General features: G+C 45.1%; 1 protein-coding gene across 5 annotated transcripts in view; it reads left to right on the top strand.

Moving 5' to 3' along the window:
• Nucleotides 1–711: 711 nt before the first annotated feature.
• Nucleotides 712–17820, top strand: part of NLRC5 (NLR family CARD domain containing 5) — a 57252-nt gene continuing 40143 nt past the window's right edge. For 3 of the 5 annotated variants that reach the window (XM_035118269.3, XM_035118268.3, XM_035118264.3), the window contains exons 1-10: nucleotides 712–847; nucleotides 6207–6356; nucleotides 7562–7871; nucleotides 9181–9246; nucleotides 10645–10719; nucleotides 11392–13147; nucleotides 13851–13934; nucleotides 15333–15416; nucleotides 15511–15594; nucleotides 15991–16080. In XM_035118269.3, the coding sequence (XP_034974160.3) occupies nucleotides 6348–6356; nucleotides 7562–7871; nucleotides 9181–9246; nucleotides 10645–10719; nucleotides 11392–13147; nucleotides 13851–13934; nucleotides 15333–15416; nucleotides 15511–15594; nucleotides 15991–16080 (2558 nt within the window). In that variant the 5' untranslated portion in view covers nucleotides 712–847; nucleotides 6207–6347. The remainder of the gene's footprint in view (nucleotides 848–6206; nucleotides 6357–7561; nucleotides 7872–9180; nucleotides 9247–10644; nucleotides 10720–11391; nucleotides 13148–13850; nucleotides 13935–15332; nucleotides 15417–15510; nucleotides 15595–15990; nucleotides 16081–17820) is intronic. The other 2 variants (XM_035118266.3, XM_060275886.2) reach the window with 2 other exon arrangements.

Genomic DNA, 17820 nt, shown 5'->3' with positions numbered 1-17820 from the left:
GGTGTTATTTGATACGTTTCTAGATAGAAATTTAAATATCATTCCTAAAGATCTAAGTCTGTTGAGTCATTTCCTTCTGACGGCACGAGTGGGTGCAGCTCAGAAGTGGCAGTTGCTTCAGAACATAAATATCGACCAGAGGTACCAAAAGATTTGGCAACGTGATCTTTTAGAGAAATCAACACAAATACCAAGCGGTAACCAGGGGGCAAAAGATAATGGAGCCATTCAAGAAAACATGGAAGACGTTCATTGCTTACACAAGTATAAAGGATGGTGTCTGCATTCTGCCCCAATGTAACTCTTGATTATGGAACTTTTGAGTTATTTTCTCTCTTCGTCTACAAATCTTAAAAAGAAAATCTGAAGCAGAAAGAAAGTGTTAAGATTATCAGCAAGTAGAGTGACTGAGCTGTCTTAAGCCTGTCAAGTTAATACTCACCTTTTGCATGTTTCCTATATATATACCCAACCTCAGGAAGGTGTGCTGATGCGTGCCTGGATAAGCCTACACTGATACAGCTGGTGGTTGCATTGGTGTGCATTGACTGGGCTTGCCTTAAATCATTTAGAGATGCTGAGCTGTAGGCAGCCTGGGCTGCCTTACAAACACATGATTTCCTAGCAATGCCATGCCTATTTCTGGCTAGACCTTTCAACTGTAGCCACAGTGAAGTTTCACTTTCGAATTCAAGGCTGCTCTTGCTGCCAGGCTGACACGCAGCTGGGGCTGGCTGCTTTGCAACTGCGTTGCACCTGCCGCGCCGAGGCATGGAGTAGACTGATGAGAGAAAGTGGGTGCTGCTGACCGCTCCGAAGGAGGATGACTGTCTTCTTACTGTCGAAGGTATGTAGCAGCCTCGGAGAGAGCGAAACAAGCGGACTGAGTTTCTGGTTTTTCTGCAGTGGTGGGATTTCTCTGGCCACGAGATGGCGCTTTTGTCTGATTTCCACTCGCAGGGCTCCCTGGCGGCTTTGCCTTTGCTTCTGAGCATATTGGAAAATTGCAAAGGAAAGGAGGCGCGCGGGCTCAAACCTGGAAAGTCCTGTCTGTCTGAGGAGTTTAATGGGAGAAATGCAGAGGTGCAAAGGCTACTTAATGGAAGGTCCTACCGACGCAGGAGGATTTTAATTTGTAGAAAGAGCAAAAGGGGGTTGCGTGCCTTGAAATCTTTAAACTTCTAATCCTAGATATGTAAGTCTTGTACTGAGGGAAGCGTGCACGTGGTCTGCTGCAATTGAAACGTGGTCTGCTGCTATTGAAATCGCCTTTGCCAAACATGCAGGTGTTTCCAAGTATCCTGCTAGGGCTGAGGGAAGCACAGCTGTGCTGTCTGGTACTGATGAGAACAGCGATGGGGTGCTCCGGCGCCATGGCGGGGGCGCACGAAGACCCTTTACTTTTTCTGCTGCGCTGCCTGCAAGGTCTCGGTCTCCAGTGTCCTCGGGCCGCCCAAGAAGCAGAGAAGAGGAGCTTTTAGACACTGTTTATTCTCCAAAAGCTAAGAGCTGTTCGACAGTGGAACGGGACTTCCCTTCCATGGAGGTTTTTAAGCAGAGGTTGGGTGGCCATCTGAGATGGATGCTTTAATGGAGATTCCTGCATTGCAGGGGGCTGGACTAGATGATTCTATTCAATGATAGGCTGTCATCCTCTACAGCAAGCTAGTTCTCTTTATTTTCTAGGTGAAGGGACTCCCCCCCTCTCTCTCTCGGTATGAACATTAGACGGGAAGTGATAGAAACCCACCACCTGGGGCTGTCTCAGGTGGCATAGTGCCCAAACAAACGCAGACATCCTCAGTGCCTTGGTTACTGCACCTGCTGCATCTTTCTCACAGGGACTCCCTTTTGTTATAGCACTTTGCACATGCCTTGGAACGTAACCACCAGAGTTCTCTGCAATCCTTCATTATTATTATTATTATTATTATTTATACCCCACCCATCTGGCTTCTCCAGCCACTCTGGGAAACTCCCAACAGAATATTCAAAACACGATAAAACATCAAACATTAAAAACTTCCCTAAACAGGGCTGCGTTCACACATATAACTATTCTCAGGGCAGGCCATATGGCTGTTTTCGAAATGCTGAAATGCTGGGCCTGCCCAACATCGTAATCTTGTAGGCAAACGAAGTGGAGTGTGTGTCTGAACTGGTTTAACCCAGAGATGGAGGTGGCCCTCCAGACTTCTCTACCTGGCCTCAAGGCTCTCACTAAGGCCACACCTGTCACCTGTTCTTTGGTGCGCCCTCTTCCAATGCTTTCCTACTTCTTCTTGTATTTTTTTTATTAAAGGTTTTATTGATTTACAGAAATATATGCAATGTCTCTCATAACATGTTTACAAATCAGTTTCGTTTGTTGAGACATTGGGAAGAAATAGGGGGATAGAAGTAGATGGGGGGTCAGGTGACGGTGTTTCTATTTAACTTAATATAGGGGGGGTTGTCAGCGTCGCTTGTGCAGGTTCTCTGCTGTTCCCTTGTGTTTTTTTGGTGGTGAGAGAGGTTGGGGTCGGCCTGATCCAACACACCCACCCACCCCACTCACGAAACAAAAACCACTACAGCCAATCACAAATGAACAACCATACTCCAATGCTTTCCTTTGGCCGGAATGTGTCCTTGAACTCTTCTGATGCCTCCATCCTGCTTGGATGGAGGAGAGGAAGATATGTGCATGGTGGGATGAGAAGGTGCATAGAAACCTTGGACTTCTCTGTGACTGGAATAGAGTCTAGTGTACAAATGCAAGACACAGATTTCTTTACCAGTGATATGGTTGTCTTCCTGAAAGGTAGGAAACAAAGTCTAGCCTCCCAAATTGCCTTGTTTTGTAATTTTTTATTTTGTGGTGGTTTTTTTTTAACCTTTCTGTGTTGCTTTGAGGGTTTAGTTTAGCTGAAAAGCAGCAAACAGATGGATAGAAATGTAATGCAATATAAAGAATATGTTTGATTATTGAGTTAACAATTATATTAAATAACATAATTCAATTCAGTTCACATTTAAAGGCAACCCCACCAAGTCCACACTTTCCAGAACACTACACAACTTGAAGCACAGCCGCCCTTTTAAAATGCATATTCTGGGATGTGCATAGAAATATGTTAAGGAAAATAAGATGCTGAATGCATTATATTACATTAGACAAAACTGCTTTGCAAAAATGTGTAAATTAGGCAAGCTTGCATGCAGAAACTTGTACGTTAGAAGAAATTCACTGATGAGGTTTCATGAGGACTTTAAAAATAAATCAAAAACTGATATAGAAATGGGAAGAGCTGAATCCACTGGAAAAATGAGAAACTGAGAGAAACCAAAATTGACAGATTGGGCCATCCCTACATTTGAAATGTACAGAGTTTCAATACTGGAACATAGCTAGTTTCAAAATATGGGTTAACAGTGATAGGAAAACAGGAAGGAGAAAGGACATTTGCATTGTTTTCAGTCAGATGGGACTCAAGGTGACAGGAGCTGGTCTCTCCTTGAACATACTGAAGGGTATGTGTTTGTTTGTTTCCTGAACTTTATACACCACTTTTTTGTTTTAAAAAAATACCCTCAAGTTTATAAAAGCTAGAACAATAAAACCAGGAAATTTTTACAACCTTACTCTAAAACGTACAAACATTAAAAATGCTAAACTAGATTGAAATTACCTCAACTTTCCAAGTATCTGGGTAGGCTTGTCTAAACAGGAACGTTTTTCGCAGGGGCTGACAAGGGCATGTGTTTGAATATTGTTCCGCCCACAGGTAAAATGGAGGGTGGAAGGATCAGTCTTGAACCTGCAATTGAAGAAGCTTCTGTGTTAGTCGATCGGTCGCATTAATCTGATCTTGCAAGCTGGCAATCTAAAGATGTTTGTTTCCTTGCTGGGGAACAGCAAGGAGGGAAAGGGTTTGAATTGTAGCTGGATCTGCAACACAGGTGTTGAACTTTTCAGCACATTCAAAGCCGAGGCCATTGCTCTGTGTTGTGGGATTTTAAGGGGAAATGATGCCCCTGGGTAAAGATGGTGGTGACTTCAGAGGTTCCTGGGGCATCGCTGGCACTGACCCTCGCAGTGCCTGCTGCTTCGTGAGCTCATTTTGCCTGATTGCTTCAGTCTCTCTGCAGTTTATGGCGGTTGGTCTTTGCACAACTTTCTGTAATGAGATCGGATGTGGCGTTTGTGTTTCTGTGTGGGAGAAGAAGTTAACACACTGCCTGGCTAAAAAATTGCTCCCCTGGTTAGAAATTACCTAAAATTGCCAAGTTAGCTGTGGTGCAATGCAGCAGGACAAAGTTTTGTTTAAACTCCCATTAGTTACCCATTTCAGTCTGATAAAGTTGTTAACTTTGTGCCGTAAAGTTTGGGGAATTCCGGGCACTTTTACTTTCACTTGGTGCCAGTCCCTTGGCACAGGCAGGCATGGAGAACATTTAATTGCCATGTTTCGGAAGCTTCAAAGAGAAAAAAGATGAAAGAGGCAAGAATCAGCTCTCCTTCCCTCGTTTCCTTCTCGTTTCCGTGGTTTTGCTCTTTAATGTCTGCAGATTTCTGGTAGGTACCCAGTTCTTGGCCTGTCTGTCTTTGTTTAACGAGGTTTTATGTCCTACGTGACAAAACAGAAATCTTCCACTATACATCTCAGCAGGAACACGAGCAAAACACCGGTTGGACCTTGGTAGTGGTCTTTTGATCGCTTCCCTGCTCAACTGGTTTTATATAATTGCAGCACTGACATGTTGCAGTGCTGAGTGCCTGTGTTCAGGATCTCAGCCAGGCAAGTTTTCTTCCGGGATATTCCATTCAACTGCTCCCCCCCCCCGGTTTTCTATCTACCCAGCCACAAGAGACACTCCGTATTCTGTAGCCACTGAGTACACTCAGCCCTCATTGGTGTTTTGGGTGGGTCTCCCCTCTTTTAGCCTGTGTTTTTCTTGCCAAATATGTTTAAAAATGTTTATGATGCATGTTCAACAACAACCGCTATAACAGGGCGGTCCAACTTTTCATACTGAGTGGGCTGCAAGAGTACTACAACACAGAACACACACTGAGTAAAATTTCCCTATCGCAAATTTAATATTATTTATGTATAATTAAATAAACAATAAATTTAATATACTTAATTATTCAACAAATTTAATGCACAGATGAATGCGCTTTCGTTAACAACGCATGATGCAAAAAATAATTGTTTAAGGGTTTATGATGTTTTTTTCTTGAATGCTGCTGAGGGCTGCCAAAAAAGACTTTATGGGCCACATGTGGGCTGTGGGCTGTGGATTGCACCACCCTGAACTACAGTATAGCATTTACAGAGGTAAATGCATTATACATTAAACTAAATAAAAGGTAATATCAGTGGTTTTTTCTTTTAAAAAAGTGTTTAGGGGTGCTCTCATTTTGACTCAAGAGAACCACCATTTTATAGTTCAAATTGGGGGGAAATAAATACAGTAAATGGACAAAAGTACAAAGATTCACAAATGTTTAGGGGTATTCATACCGCTGCGTCCCCCCAGAAAAAAAGCACTGGGTAATATCACCAAAACTTTGGAGTGGAGGGTGGCGACTGAGAGTAGTCCCAACAAGGCATGTGGATTTATGTTTTCATGCATTGTGTTGCACTTAGTGCACAACAAAAAAGGTCCACTTTTAAATAGATTGATCACAATCCTGCCTATCATCTCTTAAATGTAAAGGGACCCCTGACCATTAGGTTCAGTCGTGACCGACTCTGGGGTTGCGGCGCTCATCCCGCGTTATTGGCCGAGGGAGCTGGCGTACAGCTTCCAGGTCATGTGGCCAGCATGGCTAAGTCGCTTCTGGTGAACCAGAGCAGCACATGGAAACACCGTTTACCTTCCCGCCGGAGCGGTACCTATTTATCTACTTGCACTTTTGGCATGCTTTCGAACTGCTAGGTTGGCAGGAGCAGGGACCGAGCAATGGGAGCTCACCCCGTCGCGGGGATTCGAACCGCCAACCTTCTCATTGGCAAGCCCTAGGCTCTGTGGTTTAACCCACAGTGCCACCTGTCTCTTACTTGAATCATATTGGTCAGTTTGCCCATACAAATACTTTAACTAGCCAGTCATCTAATGTTGGCAATCAATTCCTACCCACTCCCTGTAACGAGCAATAGATATACAGGCTGCACCCAGTAAGTAACAAACCATCTCCCTCTTGTCTTTTGGAACAGACTCTCTTCCTTTTCATCCCCAGGAAGTTTCAGCTGACAGAACATCTCTCTGCAAATGGCAAACATTACTCCCTGACACAGATAATATGAAGACCACAATGTAACATTCCTACTGAGCCCGGACACTCCAGCTTTTGCAGAATGACAACGGTAGGAGGGGCCAGCTTGCTGTGATTTTCTTAGGGGTGGTAGTTAAGAGAATCACAGGGAATGGAAGAGGGCGTAAAAGGGGCCACAAAGGCATTTTTAAAAATCTCTTCATAGAACCATAGAATTGTTGAGTTGGAAGGGGTTCTCAAGGGCCATCTAGTCCAACCCCTGCAATGCAGGAATCACAGCTGAAGAATCCCTGACAGGTGGCCACCCAACCACTGCTTCAAAACCTCCAGTGAGGGAGAGTCCGCCACCCTCTGAGGGAGTTCATTCCATGGCCAAACAGCTCTTATTGTCAGATCAGTTTTCTGATATACATATTTGCACGAATTGTTAGCTGCTCTAGATGAGTATAAATCCAATTATTTAATTACAGTTTTTCAAACCTACATTCACAGTGTTAACAAGAGGGTTTTTTTTAAAAAAACTAGAGGTTCTTTAAATTTTATTTTTTATTTGTTAAAGCAAACACTATTGTTTATTGCCTTGGGGTGCATTTGAAGGAAGGGTGGGTCTGACATTTATGGTGTTATGAGTTTGTGGGGGGCCAGATCCTCATAAATTTCTGGGTCTGATAAAAGTTAAAATTAATCAATGCTTGGAGGGTTAAACTGAAAGTTAGACTTTAAATAGCTGGACTCAGCCTTCCCTCTCCAGGAAACTGCCTGACAGAAGACCCATCAAAAGATAATAAGGAATGGCCGAGTCATTGACCAAAGACAAGACTAAGCAAGACTAAGACACTATATGCCCCAGCCTGCTCTCTGACATCAAATCAAGAAGTGGTTTTCACACAAATCTTTCACTCAACTCATTTCTGTGTAAAGATAGCTTGTGTTCAGTGTAATGTGTGAACAAGCCTTTCATTTTGGGCCTTAAAGTCATGGCAGGGCTTATGTACTAATACAGTGGTACCTCTACTTATGAATAACTATACTTACGAATGTTTCTACTTACGAACGGAGCTCCGCCCGCCATCTTGGATGCGGTTTAGATAGGATTTTTTCTACTTACGAATTTTTAGATAGGGTTACTTCGACTTACGAATTTTTTCTCCCAATGCATTCCTATGGGATTCGACTTACAATTTTTTTCGACTTACGAATGTGCGTTTGGAACGCATTAAATTCGTAAGTAGAGGTACCACTGTATTTGCTTCAGCAATTTGCAACCGTTTCATCTTTCTTCTCTTTTCCTTCTAGCCTCCAGTCTGGATGGATGATGCAGACGTCCAGAAGGCCATCAGGAATGCTTGGCCGCAGCTGGTGCACTTCCTCAGTCAGCATCCAGAGTGGGTCCTGGGAAAAGCCAAGCAGCTTCTCCCAGGGGTGGCCTTGAATGAGATTGAGGGGACAGCCAGTTCCCACGAGAAGGTCTCACTGGTCCTGGACATGTTTCTGAAGGCTGCAGATCTCAATGCTCCCGTCTTCAAAGCCTTCGTACAGAGTGTCTGCATGGAATGCAACCTCCCCATGGATCTGGAAATAGTCTTCATGAGTGTGTCAGGAGAAGGTCAGAAGAGGGGACAGAAAGTGACATCATGGGTTGTGTCTCGGTGATGCTTTGCGTGCTTTGCATTACAGAAAGCCCCAGGTTCAATCCCTGGTGGCCTCATGTGCCTTCTGGCCAAGCTTTTCAAGCTTTATCCCTGGGCATTAGACCCAACAAATTAGACATTTTTTTTATCCCCACAAAAACAAATGAATTTTCGTTCAGAACCAATGTGTCTGAATTCCCATTCATTCATTTCTTTTCCATACGTTCTTAAGGCCAATGCACACATGAGATGTGAAGCAGGAGATGTACATATTGTCTCCTCCCAGCTTTTAGTTTAAATTTAAAGCAGCTGAGAAGTCATCTCGGCCAGTAGTGGTCTGGGATCATGGAGAGTCAAACCCCCATTACTTTTTTTTGCATCAAGGTTTGTGTCTCCAGCTTCCTGGTGCCACCCAGTCTGTGGAAGGGGAGCTTTTTAGCCCCTGTGTGCTGGAAAACAAAGCATTTAGGGACATGGAAGAAAGACACAAGAAGCTTCAGTTTCAAGTCAACAGGGTGCCAGTTTTGTTACATCCAATGCAAATTCATGGGAAACACAGCTTAAGTAAAACTGCCACAAAATATTGAAGCGCTCCAAATCATTTTCTCTGGGACCCGCGCCAAAAATAGTAGATCTTGCTCAAGCTGCTTTTCTCAGTTAAAAAGACACTGGGTTCCAGATCTTCTCTCCTGCAGAGATAAAAGTGCTTGGGGGTTTCGTTCCATGCTGGATGCTCAGAGTTTTCTCAGCAGATGAGCCTCTAAACACAGATAATTTGAAAAGTACTGCAATAGTGAAAATGCCTTGTGGTTCATGCCCTACACTGAGCAGAGAGTTGGCTGGAAGACCTTCCATGTCCCTTTGATCAGCTCTCCAAATGCTTATACTGCTTTTAATTGCTGCTGCTTTTAATTGCAACTGAAAGGGAATTCATGGTGGTCCTTGGGGTCATGGTAGTCTAGCTGTGCCAAACAAGGAACGACCACCCTTTATATAAGCAATCCATCAGGTGTTGGCCTGGTGTGGTGGCTCCAGTGGTGTCTGGTGCTCATTGGTGCTGGTAGGGCGGAAGGCATGGAGCCCAACCATAGGTGGCGGCAGAGCCAGTGACAGGCAGATAATTGGGCAGGACTGAGGTAGGTTGGGCCGCGTTTCCTTTACCCTAATGGGCCAGCCCCTTCATAAATCTGGTACTAATGCATACAGACACATGTGCACAAATATACAGAATACACCTTGTTATGAAATACTGCCTCTTTCGCTGATTTAAATTGATGATTCCAGGTCATGTGACACAAGGACAAGAGGATTTGAAAGGAGCTTCAGCTTGGTTCCCGTCGACACCAACAAGTAAGATTGCTCTTGGTGAAATGCAATTGGTGGTTTGAGCTAGGAGAGCTGTCCTGGGATGGGCCCAAGTCAGCCTTGGAGCAGAATGCTTGGGCTCACTCCTCTTGAGGCTCCAGGCCCACTTCATTCCTCTGGCGGTGTTGGACTCCTGCTAAGGACCCTTTCGTTTTTGTGTTCCTTGAGAAAAGCAACTGTTCCTGGTCAAGAAACAACCACAGAGTGCACCCCAGTGTACTTTACAGTGGTGCCTCGCTTAACGAATGCCCTGCTTAACGAAATTTCCGCTTAACGAAAGGATTTTTCAAGCGGAGGTTGCCTCGCTAGACAAATTCATTTTATGAAAAATTCGTCTAGTGAATCGCGGTTTCCCATAGGAATGCATTGAAATTCAATTAATGCGTTCCTATGGGCAAAAAAAAATTCAAAAAAAATGGGATTTGCTAAACGAATTTTTCGTTATAAGAAAAGACCTGTGGAACGAATTAAATTCATCTAGCGAGGCACCACTGTACTGTATTTTATTTTATTTATTTCACTGATGGGTTTCAACAACCCTCAACTGTGGGTTCCTCCCCTGCTACAGATTAGGGAATGAGACAGAGACAGTAATTAATTTGGGAAAACTGGGGCCTTCCTAGGGGCTGATCCAAGACTTTGAAACTCCCTTCCTAGAGCAGTTAGACTGGCTCCCCTTTGTGTCCTTTGGCCAGCAGGTAAAGACTTCCTTGTTCCAACAGGCTTTGGGGAACTGACAGTTTTTAAGGAAAGGACTGGTGCTCCGATGTTTTTATTGTAATTATCTGTATTCTTAATAGATCCTCTCTCTCCCTCTCCCTCTCTCCTCTCTCCTCTCTCTCTCTCTCTCTCTCTCTCTCTCTCTCTCTCTCTCTCTCTGTGTGTGTGTGTGTGTGTGTGTTGCTTTTAAATTATTGTCTTTTCTATGGTTTTAGCTCTTTCTATTTTATCTGTAAGTCACATTGAGTCATGGGCTACGAAAAATGCAGAATATAAATTAATTGTGTGTGTGGATGCCCAATGATTACTTAGTTACAAATCAATCTGGCTTCTAAGGCTGCATACACACTCCACCCCCAAGGATCCTGGGAACTATAGTTTACTTATAGCACTATAATTCCCAACACTCTTACAAAGTAGAGTTCTCGGGATTCTTTGTGGGAGGGTTTGTGTGCTTTAAGTGTGTGCTGTGGATACATGTGCTGTCCCTTTGCACATTGATGATGTCAATGTGTTTTGCTGAAATTGTGATCGGGGCATGAGCCAGAGAGAAAGTCTCTTGCTGAAGCCCAATTCCTATGAAAGGGAGCTGGTCTCAGGCCCCTGCCATCTCCAAATATGTGATGCCGCCGTAATGTCCCTGTTGCCTTTGTCGCCCTACAGGACTTGAACGACGCCGTCCATGCAGCAGCCCTGCCAACAACAACAATGGGAAACAGTCCAAACAGCAGCGGCTAGGCAAGTTGTTATTTATTCTCATCATCATCATTAGTTATTAAATTTACAAGTCACTTTTTCTTGCTAGGGCAACCCAAAGTGACTTACACGAAAACCCCAACCCCAACCAACCAACCAAACAAGCAAACAAAAAACCCTCCACATACATACATTAAAGGGGGGGGGCAGAAAGCATTAAGAAGTGTGCATTTTATGAAAGAAGTATGCACAAAATGTGTACTCTCAGGCAGAATGGGGTAGAACAGAACTCTGACTGAATGCCAGCAAGGCTTCAACAAGATGGAATCAGGTGCTCAACCCAACCCTTAACTCTTTGTGGGTTTTGGTCTAATTCCCAACATTCTTTGGCAGAAGCCATAGCCAGGAGCATAGGAAGATAAGGGCGGTGGGGGTGGGTCCAAGGGGCGCCATCGCGGGCACCCACCCCGACCCCAAAATACGCGCCCCACCCGCGGAACATGTGCCACGGTCCTCCGGGAGGCGCGCCACGGCCCTGGAATGCACGCCCCGCCCCTCTGGGATGTGCGCTCCGCCCCCAGAATGGGCGTCAGCCCTGCCCCCACCTCCGGTGCCGGAGCATGAAGCTCTGCCACTGGCCATAGCAACAAAATTAGTTTTTGTGTAGTGTGGATCTATATCTGCTCCTTTTCTCCCTCCTCCATGTTTTATCAGATTCTGCTGAAAGATATAGGCAACTCATTACCACCTCGATGCTTCAGAGATACGGAATGAGCAGATCAGCAGAAGCAACGGAACCCAAAGCTCAGCCGTCGCCTTTCAGCCAAACCTTCGTCAACCTGGTGATTCGTCAGAGCAAAGGTGGTCGGATGAGGGAAAGGGGGGAGAAAGCAAAGGAGGCTCCGATAGCTCCGCATGATACAGAGGAGCACAGGAACACCACCCTGAGACTGTCTGAGCTTTTTGAAAGTGTCCACATGGGGACCACCAAGGTTGTCCTTCTTCTGGGAAAACCAGGGATGGGAAAGACAAGGCTCATGCACAAGATCTGTCAACAGTGGGCAGAGGGAGACCTTCCACAATTCCAACTGATCTTCTTCTTTGAGTTCCGACAGCTGAACCTGATCCAAAGGAAACTCTCTCTCCAAGAACTTCTCTTCGACTTCTTTCTCAGGCCAGAAGATTGTCCTGATGCTGTGTTTCAGCACATCCTAGAAGACACCCAGCACACACTGGTGATATTTGATGGGCTGGACGAGTTTGTTGAGAATGTCCAGCTCCCAGGTCCTCCTCACACTTGCTTCCCAGATCCTCTCAACCCTCTCTCTGTATCAGACCTTTTTGCAAGCCTTTGCCTTGGGAAATTCTTGCCAGGCTCGACTGTGCTGGTCACGACCCGTCCAAAGATAGTCCCAGGTGCTTTATTGAAAACGGACACCCTCCTGGCAGAAATCTGGGGCTTTGACCGTGAAAAGGTGGAGGAATATGTTGGCTATTTTTTCCGCCAGCATTCCCTCAAGGAGAAAGCAATCGCTCACCTGAAAAGCAATGGCAAACTCCTGAGCATGTGTTATATCCCCGCCTTGTGTAACATCGTCTGCATTTGCCTGGAGTATCTGCTCCTCCACGATGCAGGGAGAGTCCAGCTCCCTCAAACCATGACCCAGTTCTACATCAAGATGCTCCTCACCTTCATAGGCAAGGATCAGAAGCTGAGGACTTTGAGCGAAGAAGTTGACTTGAGTCAACACGAAGCGACTCTCGTAGGCCTCTCTGAGTTGGCCTTCAAGGGCCTGGAAGGAAATAAGATGTTGTTTTATGCTGGTGAGGTCCCAGAAGACGTGAAGGATTTTGCTTGCCTGTATGGGCTCCTGGTGTCCTTTGAGGTAAAGACCAGCAATGGACACACACAGGTTGGCTACACTTTTGTCCACTTCAGCCTGCAAGAGTTCTTTGCAGCCCTCTTCCTGCTGACAAGCAAAACAGTTGATGGCAACTTCCTGAAGCAGAAGTTCTTCCTGAGGTCCAAGTGGATGATGAAGAGGGAAGCAAGGGTGCCCTTCACAGAGAACTGCCATGTCTTCCTGTCTGGCCTCTCCTCCCAAGGGTGCCAGAAGTTCCTCAGCTCTTTAGCCGGGCATTGCGAGGACCAGGTCCAGGAGCGTCAGGACATCATTGTGCAGATGCTGAAGAAACTGGGGGATGCTTCTCTCACAGGACCTAGGATAGCTGAGCTGTGCCACTGTGTGCACGAGACACAAGACCAGGAACTGGCCCGGCATGTCGGGAAGCAGCTAAACTTCAGGTATCAGTTCAGAAACTTCCGGCTGATGCCGCTGGACATGGCTGTCCTGGCTTTTGTCATCAGCAGCTGCCACCCTCACTTGGTATGCCTGGACTTTGTGGGATGCCCCATGGAAGTGGACTATCTGGATGTCTTTGGCAGCTGTGAAAATATAAAGAGCCTGAGGTAAGAAGCATAGGCCACCCTGACACGTCAGGCTCTAAAGAGGGTGAGGGATCAGGGCCTCTCCAAATGTTGCTGGACTGCAGTTCCCAGCATCCCTGACCATCGGCCACGTTGGCTGGGGCTGTTGGGAGTTGAAGTCCAACATCTGGAGGCCAACAGATTCTCCATCCTTGCATAGATGGATAGGTGCACACTAGTCTTTATTATTATTATTCACCTCACTTTTAATTTGTATACTTTCTTTCTATATTACCATACATGTGGTGGTTTACAGCCTGAAGAAACAAAATAGACAGCAAAGATTTCTTCCCCACCCACCAACACGAGCTCCCAAAGTGAGTCACATTTTAACAGTGTAAAAACGCAATGCGAAAAATCAGTTAGAAACAATTTAATAGGATGAAGTGTTCTTGCACTCAGGTCCTGCTAGCAGGTTTCCCATTGGTGCATCTGGTCAGCCACTGTTTGAACAGGATGCTGGACAAGGTGGGCCACTGGCCTGATCCAACAGGCTCTTCTTGCGTTCTTATGGATACAACTCGTTAAGTCATTTGAAGCAAGTCATTAATATGGAGCAACCATGGGGAAAGATGCTAGCCGCCTGCTGCAAGAATCAGGTGCTGAGCTCCTTATCCAGCTAGCCTGGAAGGGAAGACTGGTTGCTATTTTACTAACCACAGTTGCCTTTTGCTTTTATTCTTAGCTTTAAGAGCAGGAGATGTGGGAATGAGTTTGCTGCTGTCCTGTCCAAGACCCTGCCGAAGATCAAATGCCTGACAACTTTCCAGTAAGCATTGCCCCAATGTCACATGCCCTGTTTTTGAATCTTTTAGTGCAGTTTTTAATTCAAACCACCAGCTACATTTTGAGCAATAGCGTCTGCAAAGTAGAAGTGAAACTTCAGTGGCCCTCCATAAGCTTTAGATTGGCTCACCCAACAGAGCAGAGCTCATGTGTTGTTTCAGCAACAGCCAGTTCCAGACTGAGACTTATATAGGAGTGACAGCTTCCTTTCAGTTGCCAGCTCCGCCTTTGGTGGGAGGAGCCTCTCCATTTAAAGGGCTGCATAAGCCAGCATAGACTCTATAAGATGGTGCCTCCTCAAGGAACCTTCATATTAGCCAATTGTAGATGAGAGGGGGTGGCTATTTCTGATTTTTTCCCCTATGCTTCTCCCCCACTGAAGAGCTATTATTATTATTATTATTATTAAATTATTGTTTATTAAATTAGGAGCCCAGGGTAGTGAACTTGAAAATGTTTAAGCAGCACAATGAAAACAGCGCTTAAAAAAAAACTATTTAAAAAACCATATAAAAATATTTTTAACAGCCAGGGATGATGAAGTTTTCAGACTAGGACCTAGGAGACCTGGGTTCAAATCCCCGCTGAGCCATGAAGCTCACTGGGTGACAGACGCCAATTTGTGAGGGCGATGGGTGTGTGTGTGATATTGCCACTGAACTGGGGGCTGCTTCTCCCCCTCCCCTCTATGGTAGGAAGAGAAGGAGGCACTAGTCATTGAAACCACACTGTTGCCTCATTCCTGACTCCTCTGATTTGACATGACATTTTTAACATTTGGGGGGCTGCGCCTTCAAATAAATAAGGGGGCAAAAGGGTTCAGCCCCCAGGAGTTGGCACCCCTGCTGCGTGACCTTGCGAGCCACTAACAGGCTCTCAACGGGACCTGCCTCACAAAGTTGTTGTGGGGATTAAATGCGGAGGGAGGGGAGAACCATGTAGGCCACCTTAAGTTCCTTGACCAGAGAGTGGGGGGGGGGGGGAAGGTGAGATACAAATGCAGTAAATAAATAAATTAATACATTTAAATGGACTCATGCACCCTCACAGTTGTTAATTTCTTGGTTGCCACAGCCAATTCCTATCAGCCATCAAATGTTTGGGAAAACAGGAATGTTTCTAAATTTCTCCTGAAAGTCAAAGTGAGGGAGATTGATGCACCTCACCGGTGAAGGTGCTCCACAAATGGGGAACCACCACTGAAAAGGCCTTGTCATGGGTCAATGCCAACTGGGCAGTACCTGGGTGGGACCACCACTGACAGGACCTCCTCTTCCAATAATGGGGCCTGAGAGGGTTGATACTGAGGGAGGTGCTCCGTTAGGTATCTCTCAAACTGTTTGTTGACATTACTATAGTGGTGTCACATTTGGTTTTTCAGGCTAGCCGGTGGAAATATTTCAACCCCAGGACTTGAAGATCTGATACGAGCTTTTCCAAACTGCCATCAGCTGGAAGACATAAAGTAATTTCACCTTTTTTTGTCAAGGAGAAAGTTGGCCTGTTTTATTAATCAGATGAACATTTGGGAGACATATTAACCAGTTGCTGCATTTTAGCTTACAGGACAACAGACTGAAGGGGCAGGAAATGATCAAGACTACAGAAATATTTTCCACTGTGGATAAGCTCAAAAAGCTGGAGTAAGTACATAATAAAAGAGGAAAGGGGGAAAATGATTCTAAAAAGGAAGTTTCAAGTAATAGTAATACTGATAACAGATTAGATCAACGGAACTAGAAAACAAGTAGACCTCATAAAATTACGCGTCTGGCTGGGCATCCCAACCAGCACAGTGAAGACACTTGCCTGATGTCAATAGGCAGGGAGTTCCAGAGCACAGGAGCTGCCAGTCTTAAAGACTGATGCTGTAAGAGGCTTAGTGGATGTGAAAAATCATCACACCCCTTGCAGACCATCTGGGTTTTAATCTCTGTGGCGGGGATGGAGGGAGGGAGGAAGAGTTGGAAACATGTATGCCTGCATAAAAGACCTTGCTGAGGCATAGCAACCCCAACATTGTGTTTTCTCTCAAACAGCTTAAGCTACAACGAGCTTTCAGTGAGCACCGTCCTTGCTTTTTCCAGAGCTGCTGCCGTTTGTCCAAATGTGACTGAGCTCCATATCAGGTACTGGCTGCCAAGCGCTGCAGAAGAGATTTTTCTCATGTCCACCTTTTCTAATGCTCCTTTTCACTTCTGCAACATTGAAGCTAATCTGTTAATACTCTGCTGTAATCTGTAGAACCCATGACTAAGAAGTGAATAATCTGGGCCCATTTCAGTCTGGCTTCAGGCCCAGTTTTGACCCCCAAGGGCCTTAGCTGACTTGGTTGATGGACTTTATTGGGAGAGAGAGAGAAGGGAGAGTGTGACCCTCCTGTTTTCCCTTAGTCTCTCAGCAATTTTGGACACCACTGATTAGGGTATTCTCCTGGAGCAGTATAGTGGGTTGCGGGAATGAGGGACATAGTGAAATGGTGATTCCATTCCTACCTAACACATGAACCAACTTCTAAGAAGAGAATGTATAATACAATGATATTGGCAATATTTCCCAACATGTAGCATTTAAAATGCTAACTGGTTTCACCTCATGAAAGCATTGGGGAGTATAAACCATCTATTACGTTCCATTTTTCCCTGCTCTCTCCTCTTTCCACATGCCGCCCAAATCTGCTCCTCAGTAGGAGTGGTGGAAGACTTTGATTCAGTTTGCATTTCACAGAATCATAAAATCTTAGAGTTGGAAGGCATCCCAAAGGTCATCTAGTCCAACCCCCTGCAATGCAGGAATCTCTAAAGCATCCATGACAGATGGCCATCCAACCTCTGTTTTAAAAACTCCAAGGACGGAGAGTGCACCACCTCTTCCACTGCTGAACAGCTCTTACTGTCAGAAAGTCCCCCCCCCCCCGAATGTTTAATCAGAATCACCATTCTTGCAACTTGAAGCCATTGGTTCAAGTCCTACCATCCAGAGCAGGAGAAAACAAGCATGCTCCCTCTTCCATGCGGCAGCCCTTAAGATATTTGAAGATGGCTATCAGATCTCCTCTCAGTCTCCTCTTTTCCAGGCTAAACATACCCAGCTCCTTCAAGCGCTCCTCATAAGGCTTAGTTTCCAGACCCTTTATCATCTTAGTTGCCCTCCTCTGCACATGTTCCAGCTTGTCAACATCCTTCTTATATTGTGGTGCTCAGAATTGGACACAGTATTCCAAGTGTGGTCTGACTAGGCAGAATAGAGTGGTACTATTACTTCCCTTGATCTGGACACTGTACTTCTGTTGATGCAGCCTAGAATGGCATTCTGTTTTGCACTTTTCAAAACATCATGAGGATTGAAACACAGCCATCCTTCAAAATTCACATTTCTCCAAATTTTCCAAATCAGTTCTGCATCCGACTAAATCTGTACAAAAATGAAGATGGTAAAATGTGCATAAAAATGTATATATTACTGGAAAAAAAATTTAGGTTTGTGAGAACTAATTGTGAGAACACATTCTAAAGCATATAGATATAAATATTATAAATATAAATATTAGGGGAAATGTGCTTCATAAAAATGGTCATATTAGGAGAAATTCCCACTAAAACACTCATGACTTTTCATGAGCTCTTTGCAGTCAGTTACAGCTGGAACAATGAGAAACTCTGAGGAACCAAAATTGACAGAGTCACCCATTGCTACTCCTGAGAGTTTGAAGCTCCTCCAGAATGACAAGTGATTTGGCACAGGGGCTATATTTTCAGGGGATGGAGAGGGAAGGAGTTGATGAAAGCAAAGATTGCAGTCAGAACTTGCACAGCCCAGAGCTGTGTTCTATTGGGAAAGGAAGCTGTAGAAGAGCTTGAGTCACTGGC

This window comes from Zootoca vivipara, chromosome 6 (assembly GCF_965207765.1).
Source record: "Zootoca vivipara chromosome 6, rZooViv2.hap1.1, whole genome shotgun sequence".
Taxonomy (NCBI): Eukaryota; Metazoa; Chordata; class Lepidosauria; order Squamata; family Lacertidae; genus Zootoca; species Zootoca vivipara.
Note: the sequence above shows the minus strand (reverse complement) of the source record. Positions and strands in the feature narration are given on the sequence as shown.